The sequence below is a fragment of the Hemibagrus wyckioides genome, linkage group LG11 (assembly GCF_019097595.1).
Source record: "Hemibagrus wyckioides isolate EC202008001 linkage group LG11, SWU_Hwy_1.0, whole genome shotgun sequence".
NCBI lineage: Eukaryota > Metazoa > Chordata > Actinopteri > Siluriformes > Bagridae > Hemibagrus > Hemibagrus wyckioides.
In genome coordinates, this window is record NC_080720.1 from 30,474,304 (window position 1) to 30,485,851 (window position 11,548).

General features: G+C 40.4%; 1 protein-coding gene across 5 annotated transcripts in view; it reads right to left on the reverse strand.

Moving 5' to 3' along the window:
- Positions 1-1,145: 1,145 nt before the first annotated feature.
- The window catches only part of kalrnb (kalirin RhoGEF kinase b), a 76,976-nt gene continuing 66,573 nt past the window's right edge, over positions 1,146-11,548 (reverse strand). For 3 of the 5 annotated variants that reach the window (XM_058403518.1, XM_058403519.1, XM_058403521.1), the window contains 14 exons: positions 9,911-10,188; positions 9,354-9,467; positions 8,725-8,822; positions 7,857-7,923; positions 7,661-7,764; positions 7,169-7,238; positions 6,409-6,495; positions 6,215-6,307; positions 6,066-6,116; positions 5,787-5,864; positions 4,765-4,950; positions 4,211-4,382; positions 3,697-3,872; positions 1,146-2,235 (listed from right to left, as the gene is read on the reverse strand). In XM_058403518.1, coding sequence (XP_058259501.1) covers positions 2,017-2,235; positions 3,697-3,872; positions 4,211-4,382; positions 4,765-4,950; positions 5,787-5,864; positions 6,066-6,116; positions 6,215-6,307; positions 6,409-6,495; positions 7,169-7,238; positions 7,661-7,764; positions 7,857-7,923; positions 8,725-8,822; positions 9,354-9,467; positions 9,911-10,188 — 1,793 coding nt within the window. In that variant the 3' untranslated portion in view covers positions 1,146-2,016. Of the gene's footprint in view, positions 2,236-3,696; positions 3,873-4,210; positions 4,383-4,764; positions 4,951-5,786; positions 5,865-6,065; positions 6,117-6,214; positions 6,308-6,408; positions 6,496-7,168; positions 7,239-7,658; positions 7,765-7,856; positions 7,924-8,724; positions 8,823-9,353; positions 9,468-9,910; positions 10,189-10,310; positions 10,438-11,548 lie in introns of those variants that run through there. The other 2 variants (XM_058403520.1, XR_009206111.1) reach the window with 2 other exon arrangements.

The window sequence follows — 11,548 nt, forward strand, 5'->3', positions numbered from 1 at the left end:
CAGATCATTTGACTCAGCTCATCCTAAAAAGATGACTGTCCGATTCCTAAACGCCTCGTTGTAGTAATAGAAATTCCGAATCTTTTCAGTGAGTCAGATTATTCGACTCAGCTCATCCTAAAAAGACGAATCCTCCATATTCCTAAACGCCTCATTGTAGAACTAGAAATTCCGAATCTTTTCAGTGAGTCAGATCATTTGACTCGGCTCATCTTAAAAAGACGACTCCTTCAGATTCCAGAACGCCTCATTGTAGTAACAGAAATTCCGAATCTTTTCAGTGAGTCAGATCATTTGACTCGGCTCATCTTAAAAAGACGACTCCTCAAATCTTTTCAGTGAGTCAGATCATTTGACTCGGCTCATCTTAAAAAGACGGCTCCTTTATATTCCAAAACACCTCACTGTAGTAATAGAAATTCCAAATCTTTTCAGCGAGTCAGATCATTTGACTCGGCTCATCCTAAAAAGACGACTTCGTCCGATTCCTAAATGCCTCATTTGTAGTAATAGAAATTCAGAATCTTTTAGGATCAACTTTCTGCTACCCCCCCCCCCCATAACACTAAAGGAGAGGAACAAAAACTCAGTGGCGCAAGTCCAAAATTTCTACCTTTCTTACTTTAATCAACAGGATCGAGTCATGTTATGTGGATTTTTCGAGCAAGCGATGTTCTCTAGCCAGGATAAACCAGGCTCTCGTCAATCCATCCTACGGCCGCTGCTCAGAAATAATAACCAAGCCGAAGTGTCCAAGATGAAAAATTGCCAGCTTTATTATGAACCACATTCCAGAGATTAATAAGTGAAATACCTGCTAGATTTATTTATTCTTCATTTTCTTTTTTTACTTTTTTTTCTTTTCTTTTTCTTTTTTTTATGTACACATAAAGTTCTGCAGGAAGAAGCTGCATCATGAGGCCACTCAAAACTGCTAGAGCAGAAACTGACAATTATAAAGATCTTTCCATCAACAACACTGACGTTAATGAAACTCGAATTTCAGTAAACATCTTTTTTGGCCTGCTATGAACTGGATGATCCTAAATCTGAAGAACGTCGAATGTAAAAAATAACCGGTAGACCGAGGTCAGCAGCGCAAACTGCCCCATCGTTTATCTGATCCTTTAAGCTAAGCAGCTATGTTTTCTATCTTTTTTTTCTTTTCTTTTCTTTTATTTTTGTCTCCTCTGGTTTGTTTTCTATCATGGCAAAAATATTATGTACAACTTTCAAATGATACAGAATAATACATTTAAAATTCTTAGTTACATTAAAGGTACAGTGATGAGCATCGGGACTGTCGTGGTATTGCACAAAACTTGGCGTCTTTGCGATAACTCGGATGGAGGGGGGGGGGCGGAGTGCAGACGGTTTATTTTTATTTTTATTTTATTTTTATTTTTTATTTTTTTCCCTACCTTGGTAATGAACTGCAAATAATAAGGAGAAGACTTTCTGTTAAAAAAAAAGGAAAACATAATAATAGTACACAGTGTGCAAATGACTTGGCATAGACGGAGAGAGCGAGAGAGAGAGAGAGAGAGAGAGAGAGGGCTGTTTGAAGAGAACAGTACATTCCAGAGCAACAGAGAACGTCGAACACTAACATTCAGAAACATCCACACTTAATGCACTAACAATTTCACTTCCTCTCTATACAAGACAATCTTTTTATTCATATTATTATTATTATTATTATTATTATTATTATTATTATTATTATTATTAATATAATTTATTAATTCTCTTTTCTTTTTTTTGACTCGTATTAACAGTGGTGATGATGCATCCAAGTCTAAGTTAGCGTGCATCTCCAGTTCGTAGCTGTACTGCAGTAAGATGTGAGACAGGTGAGACAGGTGAGACAGGCGGGACTGCCACTTCCGTGTCCCCGGTGCTGTCCTGCCCTGGCGTAGGGGCCGCCAATATCAAACTGAAGGCTGAATGCTGGCTGATTCGTGAGTGGTGAGGTTTGTTTATTCCAGAGTTTGGCGCAGGAAAGGGGGCGTGGCTTTACCGGGTGGAGGATAGAACATGTCCCGGCACCCAGCCCTCGGCAGCAGGTGATTGGCTGTTGGCGGGTCGATACACCAGACACATGTTCTGCTGATTGGTGGCCAGGATTTGAACCCTCTCACCCACCACCACGCAGATCTCATCCTCCTTCACGGCGTTGTAGTCCTGCGTCACCGTCACCGACGACAAACCGTTACACTCCGCCTCGTCCAGGTCCTGCAGGTCAACACACACACATGAACACTTCAGCATTGAACTAGCTTTAATTAATTATTATTTCATTTTATTACAGTTGTATTATTTTATTTATTTATTTTACTTTACACTGTAAAGCATTTTATATTTATGTGTGTATGAAATGAAATCTGCTTTTCCCCTTTTATAGCACTAGCTATTTATTGACTTAGCTATGAATTGCTCATTTCTTTATTTTCATTATTTATTTTCATACTTTATATTTACACATACACATTAGATTGATTGATTGATTGATTGATTTATTTATTTATTTATTTATTTGTGTGTTTATTTATTATTATTATCCTATTTTATTGATTTCTTTTTTTCTTTCTTGATACACATTTTAAAACGTATATATAATGGCTATGTAGTCCACTTGTGACAAATCAGGACCTTGACCCAATGTCTCACTTCTTGAAGACCCGACTGGGCCGAGCTCAGACGTTTTAAAAATAAACTGTAGCAGAGCAGCTCCTCCAGTCTGCTCCTCAGTGACAGGCTGATTTATTGCAGTCCTAGAAAGCAGGATACGCCAAGGCCAAGATGCATTATGAAGAAAGAGAGAGAGAGAGAGAGAGACAGAGAGAGAGAGAGAGACTGCAGACTGAAGAGAGACGAGAGAACAGAAGGTAAACTAGGACAGTCGCTCTGCTAAGAATAACCGTGTCCACTCCTCTTCTGAAAGATGGTGTTGGTGTGATTTGTGCACACACTTGAGGCGCTGCTATCACTACAGACCTGCTGTTGTGTCTGGACATAACATTCAACGGCGTACATCATGCAATGGGTTTGAGTTGAAATAACATCCTTGTAAATGGGACAGAATACCCAGAATGCACTGCGTAGGGAATAGGTTGCAGGGCACCGTTTCAGACGCTTGTTTTATTTGTTTTCCAGATAAATAAACAGGAAGTTGATTGTGGTTTGTTTTTGTGTGTTTTTGTTCTGGAAAACAGTGAAAGCACTCACTCCTGCTACATGTTTTTTCTCCCCTGTTTGAATGAAGGTTGCATTAAAGTAAAGAAAATGAACTGAATAATGTGTTGAACTGCAATAGAATTACTTTCGATTGGAATTCTGAATAAAATACTATGATTGCTTTGTGATGTGTGATCTAAATTACTGTGAAATTCTGTGTGACTTATGCGTACTAGGAAAGATGGTCAAGATTCATGATATTTGATTCATGATTCCTGATTTGTGATTCACAATTCATTATTCATGATGCATGATAAGTGATCTGCGATTCATGATTTCGTGATTCATGATTCATTATTTGTGATTCATGGTTCATTATTCATGATCCAAGATTCATGATAGGTGATTTGTGATTCATGATTCGTGATTCATAATTGGTGATTCATGATTCGTGATTCTTGATGCATGATTAATTTTTTGTGATTCATGATTCGTGACTCATTTGCTTCATTTACTGACCTCCTCCTGTTGCTTGCTGGGCTTGTGGGCGGGGCTGCTGTTGGAGGAAGTGGAAGTGGGTTTGAGTGGGGTGGACGGATGCGAGGATGAGGAGCGGCTGCTGCCAGACGCCTGGCGGCTCAGAGAGTGAGAGGATCCGGATTCCTTCTTCTGATAGTCTTGTGGATTCTGGAGCGCTGCAAACAGAACAAAGACAAAAAATGAAACTAATATCAATCGGTGTGAAATGGTATAATTAAAGGGGCAGGTGGTCATTTTTAAAGTGTAACTGCGGTGAATACATGGACATGCATTTCCTGTCCCCGCTATCTGACCCAACCACTGTTATACTTATCACTGTGTTCTGAATGAGGGCGGAACTTATTTCTGGGCCTAAAAAAGCCTGGATGAAGAAGGTAGCCAAATCCATTACATCCATGCAACAGAATATTATTCCTGAAAATTATATTCCTATGATACCTTAAACACGCGAGGCATTTTTCCAACCACTGATCTTAAACTTCCAGTGTCCTACCTGTAAGGAAGTTGCTCTGCATGTCCAGAAGTTCCCGTATGCTCCGTACCCACTCCTGCTTGATGTCTATTTTAGCAGCCTGTAGGATTAGCCTCTCGGACGAGCCACGGCACGCTAACACGAACTTACACGGGTCGCTCTCTACGTGCGGTTCCATGCTCAGGAAGCTCACCTTAACAAACATAAACACATGATGAATTCTCGATTCTGATGATGATGACGTCAGAAGCTGTTAATGTAGTTTTATTTCGATAGTTGGCTGTAATTAAAATCACATGTTTATATTAATGCACTTGTTCTAATAATTTATGGTTTCTATAGTAACATCTCATCCACAGCAATCTGGTGGTATAATGACATTTTTTGGAAGGAGTCTCCAGTGTTAGCACTAAAAATCATAAGTTTTCAAATTCAGGGTTTTTTCTTGAGCTGCTATAACGTAAGTAATAACACCACCCCATTGTTGATTATTTTCCTATAACAACACGCCTAGATGTTATATTACTTGTCGTGTCAAGCATATAACCAGTTCTCTCAGACTCTTCATTCTATACCTTGATGCTCTTCTTGAACTGGTATCCGGGCGTGGTGGATCCTTTACGGAGAAGCTCGCTGAAGATGACGATCTGCTCGAAGAGGAAGACTCGCCGCTCTTTACTGCGAGAGAGAACGCTCGAGTCTTGCTCCGTCACGAAGAACGTGTCCTGCTGCAGCAGCTTCCCTTGAGCCGTCAGTTTTCCCTAAACATTGCAATATTAGCAGAGTTAGCCAAAAAAAATATCAGATATAAACCATCTGTATGGCAGAAAAACGTCAGTGAGATTAACTGGAACTTCACTTTAGAGCAACGCTAGGGCGTTTTCACACTTTTGGTACATTTGGTTCCAGTGTGAAAGCTGTTTCTTTTGAATCTGGGCGTGGTCGAGGGAAACGATTCCTGCTCCATATGGAAAATGGTGGGATCGGGTTTGCTTTAGATTTACGAACCCTGCTGGATTCCACACACCAGGTGAGCTCCTCACCAGCACTTGTTTTTTTGTCTTTGGTTGTTTATTATCTCTTTCTCCTCCTTGTCTTCTTTCATCTTGAGTACTATTCAGACAGGATAAGATTTCCAAACATACCTTCCATTAAGCGTCATTGATTATAATAAAGTCTAAATCACAGAGGTGGGTGTGTCTTCATACTATAAATTCCATGCATTTCCATATACAGAAAGCATTCTTACCCACGTGATAATGAACCAGCTCTACAATATACACAACTGCGTATCAGAGGGAATTCCAGTGTATGAAAACAAACCGCTCCTTCATGTGGTCCAAGAATCGATCTCCAGGGTGTGGACCTGAGTATTTGGGCCAAGTGTGAAAACGCCCTGGAGCAACACACCAGAAAGATCTTTTCTTTTCTTTTCATTTATAAACACACCAAAATAGGAGCATCGATCTCGAATCAGATTTAACCTTAGCTGATCCCTCATGTGTGAACCGTTCTCCGTGTGTGTGTGTGTGTGTGCGTGTGTGTGTTTTGGTGTGTGTGTTGAATTGAAATCACACGGTTACACTTTAAGCCTCACCTCATAGCCCTGCAACCGGCCCAGGTTCATCATATCGTTACAGCGTTTGGGCACCAGGAACATCAAGCCAACTGCTTTCTGTAGACAGGACAAATCTGAGTTCAGGCTTTACAGTGCAGTCAAAAGTATTCACACGTTTAGTTTGAAGAAAAAGAAAGATATTTAGATGTCCGTTTATTTATCATGAGATTTTAAAATGATAGCAGTTTGAATCTTCCTCTCGTTCATTTATACCACTATGCTGATATATGCATATAAAAGCTTCTTTAAACGTCTTACATCTATTTCCTGACAGTCCACGCCTGCTTTCAAGCTGTATTTCAAAAAGTCCTGAAAAAACCCCCAAAACACAACAATATCACACACACGGTTCATCTCTAGAAATCGAACAACAAGCTTCAGCATTTATTCCTCTTCTTGTACCAGACCTTGAGCAGCAGCTGATATTTGGTGATCCGCTGTATGGGTTTGATCAGGTAATCGCTGATGGACATCCTGGAGTTGATCTCCTGCTGGACTTCCTGTTGGAGCGCATAAAGACAGCACGACTTGTGAAATAATATCATGTAGGGATTAAGAACTAGTGTTTGTTTTTTTAGTTTTTATTTTAAACATTTCCTACCTCAAAGAAGGTGTCATATTCGGCCACTATGAACTCGGAGCGAGGTTTGTTCTGACAGTAAATCACATACATGTGCAGTCGCCTCTCCTGGAATTATAAAACACAGACATGATGATCTTTAAGTTCTCTCTCTATCTCTCTCTTTCAGCATAATATAATATAGTATAGAAGCTAAAATAGGGACAATACACTATACCACAGTACAGTAGATAAAATTCTTCGAGTATAATATAATATAGTAATATAGAGTGCAATATAATATATAACACTGGTATATTTCCTGCTAGTGCACATGTAAAATCTTTACACTTGTGCTTCCAAGATCTGTTTATTTCAATATGTGTAATATAATGAATATTTTGAGGCACAAATATTCATAATATACGTGCTGTGTGTTAAGGTGATCAACACAGGGGTGCACTTATTTTTTGCCCTCTACAGCTAAGATACAACACTCTTATATCCAGTATATGTCACTCAATATAACACAGTGGAACCTCGGTATACGAATGCCCTTAAAAATTGAAATTTTGCAAGAAATTAGCATCGGCATACGAAGCGTTTTCGACTTCAAACCGAACCGAATGCCGGCTAAGTTGCACGTATATCCGGGAGTCGTTCAAAACTTGTTAGCGTCAGTTTAGGTCTTTCTCTCTCTACAGCTGAGTTACGACACTCTCATTTCTAGTATGCAGCACTCAATGCATTTATTGTGCTTTATTTAGAAGCTTTATTTAGCTTTTCCGAGCTCTGTACTCACATGTTTGATGAAAAGCTCAGCTAGTTTGTCATGATCTTGCAGGCATTTCTCCAGTTCTCCCAGAAAAAACCTTCAAATGACCCAAAAAAAGCATTTCAGTAACGCTGTAAAACAACACGAGTTAGCACTGAAACAGAACGCTGGATTTATCCGAGGAGGAAAAATCACTGAGAATCTTTACTCCTGTTAATACAAAATACTCTGGTAAGATTTCAAGGTTGTACTTCATTAAAGATAAAGGAGAAAAGAGCTTACAAAAGAAAAAAAGATGCCTCAAATCAGACAGTAATTTTGGTTCTTGATGATTAATAAGAAAACATTAGCTAAGGCTAAGCAACAACAGCTTTATTTTGAACTCTCACAGTCCCAATAAATATCTATTACACAAGCATGAAAATGGCTAGCATGACAATGACTTTGACCATAGACGCTAGCTTAATCTTCTAGCTAGCTGTTCCAAATTAAACTGTAAAAGAGTAAAACACGACTCACTCTTTGTGCCAGTCGTAGATTTGATGAATGTTCCCGAAAACGATCTTATCTTTCCCCGTCATGTCCTCGGGAACTCCTTTTTCTGCGACCCTCTTCATGAAACCCTTTAAACACGGGACAGAAGGTGTGTGTCTCTCATGTGTGGGATTTATTTTAGTTCCTAACAGCAGCTCTGAGCTCTGTTTTTCTCACTCACCTCGACGACTATACCCAGGTCCTTCACATAGTCCTTCTCCGTGTGCACCATTTCATTAACGACAAACCTGTAGAGAGAACAGCTTTATAGTGAAATGTTTACTACACACACACACACTTGTATTATTAGACTCTATTGACCCAATGAATGTATTAATGCGGCTAATTAATGCTTTGCTGCACCTACATGTAACATTTCAATCAATCAATCAGTCAATCAATCAATTAATCAATCAAACGATCAATCAACCTACCATCCAATCCACCAACAATCCCATCAACCAACTAACCAACCAACCACTTCATCAACCAACCAACCAACTGACCACCCTATCAACCAACCACCCAACCAACCAACCACCCTATGAACCACCCAACCACCCCATCAACCAACCGACCAACCAACCAAATAACCAGCCAACCAACTAACCAACCACCAACCAAATAACCAACAAACCATCTAACGAACAAACCAATCAATTAATTTTAGTAAACAATCAGCTTTTTATAAAATTTGGGGTCCAGCCAAAGATTCAATCTGTCAAATACTCCTATCCGTGTGAGGATATTTACACACACACACACACACACACACACACACTTGTATTAATAGCCTTCTATTGACCCAATTCATGTATTAATGAAGCTAATACTGAACCTTAATGAATGCTATCAATGAATACTGCACCTACATTTAACATTTTAATCAATCGATCAATCAATCAATCAATCAATCAATCAATCAATCAATCAATTAACTGTAGTAAACAATCAGCTTTTTATAGGCGGACCAGCCAAATTTGTTAGATATTCTTATCCTTGTGGGGAAACACACACACACACACTGATGTTTTCAGTCAGACTCTTACATGCGTCCTCTCAGGGCTTTGTTCTTCTTCTCTGTCTCGGGGTCTCGGGGTGTTTGATCAGATGCTGCCAGTGGAGTAAAGGATCCAGGATCTGGACTCTGACAAACAGAAATACTCAAATTAGCTTAAGACTTTTCTAAAGTAACAAGAAAAGCGAAGGGGGACATTATAACATATATAACACAGTAACAGCTGCATGTGCAGTGGAGTGCAAAAGTTTGTGCACCCTTATGATTAAACCAAAGGAAAAAGAAAATGATTTTATACCCAGATATTTAGTGCGCTGCATTCCAGAATGTTTTCATTATCTGAAGTAACACAACCGGTCTAATAGAAAGGATAACTTGTCTTACACTGCCTCGTGAAGATCGATGAAATCACAAAACGTCTTTTAAACATTTCTATGGCTCTTGACTTCGCCTGATGTGACGGAACACGTACGCATTTCAACATTTTATCTATTCAGAATTCGATCTTATCTGTTCACAAACAATAGGACGCTGATATATTTAGCTCCTTTTGGGGCAAACGACAAAGTAAGTGCTCAATAATGAACTGATTAAATATGCACATAAATAAAACAATGGTAATGTGTGAACAAAGTAGGTTGATAGAAGGAGCTTTGAAACCTTCTCCTCCTGAGCTGAGGGATCTTTAATGATCTCCATTGGGGGAGGCAGGGGTGTGTGTGGCTCGTCTTCGGCCTCGTCCTCTCCTCCGCTGTTCGTTCCTCGTCTTCCTCTCTGTAGAGGAAAACCCAGATCTTTCAGTTGAACACTAGAGCACATATGACTGAGAGTATATCTATAAACGAATGTATAAAAGTTCTCCTCCTGTGCCGTTCACTGTATTTTTTTATATTTTTAGAATAGGAAGTGTTTTTTTTTTTTTACTCTTACAGCTTCTTTTCCATTTTCATTGTAAATCCTGAAGAGTTTTATTCCTCTTATACAAGAGCAATTTGCAAAAATACAACAATCTTTTACTTATTAAAGAGCAACATGTGCTGTTGCTCACTTCATAGCGCTGCTGCTGTATTGCTTTAAAATTCCAAATACCTGTTACACGACATGCCGAAATCCAGGACGTCGGAATGTGCGATTATCATGCCGTGCATTTTTTCGCTCTCCTCCACCCCCTAACCTCGACTGAAACCCCTCCCATACCTTCTTCTGACTCCACCCACCTCCTCAGCGCTGTCCTCCTGCTGAGCTCCCAGGTCCACGCTCTTGCGCCCGTCTCGCTTGCGCTGTTTGTTGTTGGGTTTCTTGGCGTTGGCGTTGTCTCCCTTGCCGTGGCTGAGGCGTCGCACAGGGCTGGTGAGCCACTTCTTTAACGTGTTTCCAGTCGTTCCTGAGCGTTTCGGTCCTGGTGAGCTGCTCGGCAACGAGCTCACAGATGCCTGGGGCTGCAGGGATGTCACAGACTCCGACTTCACCTCTGATGTTCCCACTGGGTAATTCTCTACAAGAGAAAGTGTTTTTGTTCCTATTAGTATTTACACAATAACTACAATACAAATAGGCAACATGAAGGAAAATAACAGAATTTAACACATGAAATCAGCAGCTTTGGTCTTTTCTTACCAGATAAAATAACTAACCATAAAGCGCTAAATTCAGAACAGGACACTACACCCTTCTCTGAGCCTTCCACGCAGGAAGTGTCACCAGGCAGCTCAAAGCCAGTCCATTCTTGTGTTTGGGCTTCAGCATTATTGCTAAACCGGACTGACCTGATCTCAAAGCCACTGCACACACACACACACACACTGCGGCATTTCTGCATACCATTAACACACATGACTCAGTGAGAGTGAGTGTTTCTGCAGACACAGAGAAGTGAAACTGTGCCAGAGGGTCAGTGTAATACATCAACACCCACACGCCTTCGGTTTCTGACCACATGTTTGTAGCAACCATCACATAGAGATGCAGCTTGAGTAAGGCTGAGATGGAAAGTACCAAAAAAAGCAAGCCATCTTATTTCAGCAGTGAAATGAGTTCCTCAGGATCGGTTCCTGGTTCAAATGCAGGTCTTTCTGAACCAACGAACACGTGTACACGTTTGCTGATTCGACAGTTTTTTATATTTCTTTCTCTGAAGAAAACACTGCTTCCTAATGGGACCGATGGGAGCAGTTCTGTCACTGGATCTCTGTTCAATTTCAATACAAAAGCACGGAGCGACATGATGAGGTGTGAACCGGGAATAATTCGGCTTCGTTACTATACTTAGTAAGATCAAATCCAAACGAAATTAGAATTCCTATCAATGTGACTGACGCATAGAATATTGAGGAATCATTCTGGATGTTTTCAAAATGCAGCTTGTCGGAGAAGCCTGTAAATCCTCATGATCCACGGTTTAGCAGTGAAAAGATTTTTGGATCATAAATCAAAAATCCTTAGAATTTTTCCTTTTTTAAAAAGAGAGAGAGTGAGAGAGAAAGAGAGGGGGGGAGAGAGGGAGTAAAGAATGAGAGCGAGAGAGAGAGATAGAGTGAGAGAGAGAGAGAGAGAGAGAGAGAGAGAGAGGCAGAGAGAGAGAGAGAGAGAGAGAGAGGGAGGAAAGAATCAGAGAGAGAGAGTGAGAGAGGGAGGAAAGAATCAGAGAGTGAGAGAGAGAGAGAGAGAGAGAGAGAGAGGAAAGAATATGAGAGAGAGAGAGAGAGAGAGAGAGAGAAAATAATGGGGGGGAGAGAGAGAGAGAGAGAGAGAGAGAGAGAGAAAAGAATGGGGGGGAGAGATAGAGAGAGAGAGAGAGAGAGAAAAGAATGAGAGAGGGGGGGAGAGAGAGAGAGAGAGGGGAGGGGAGAGAGAGA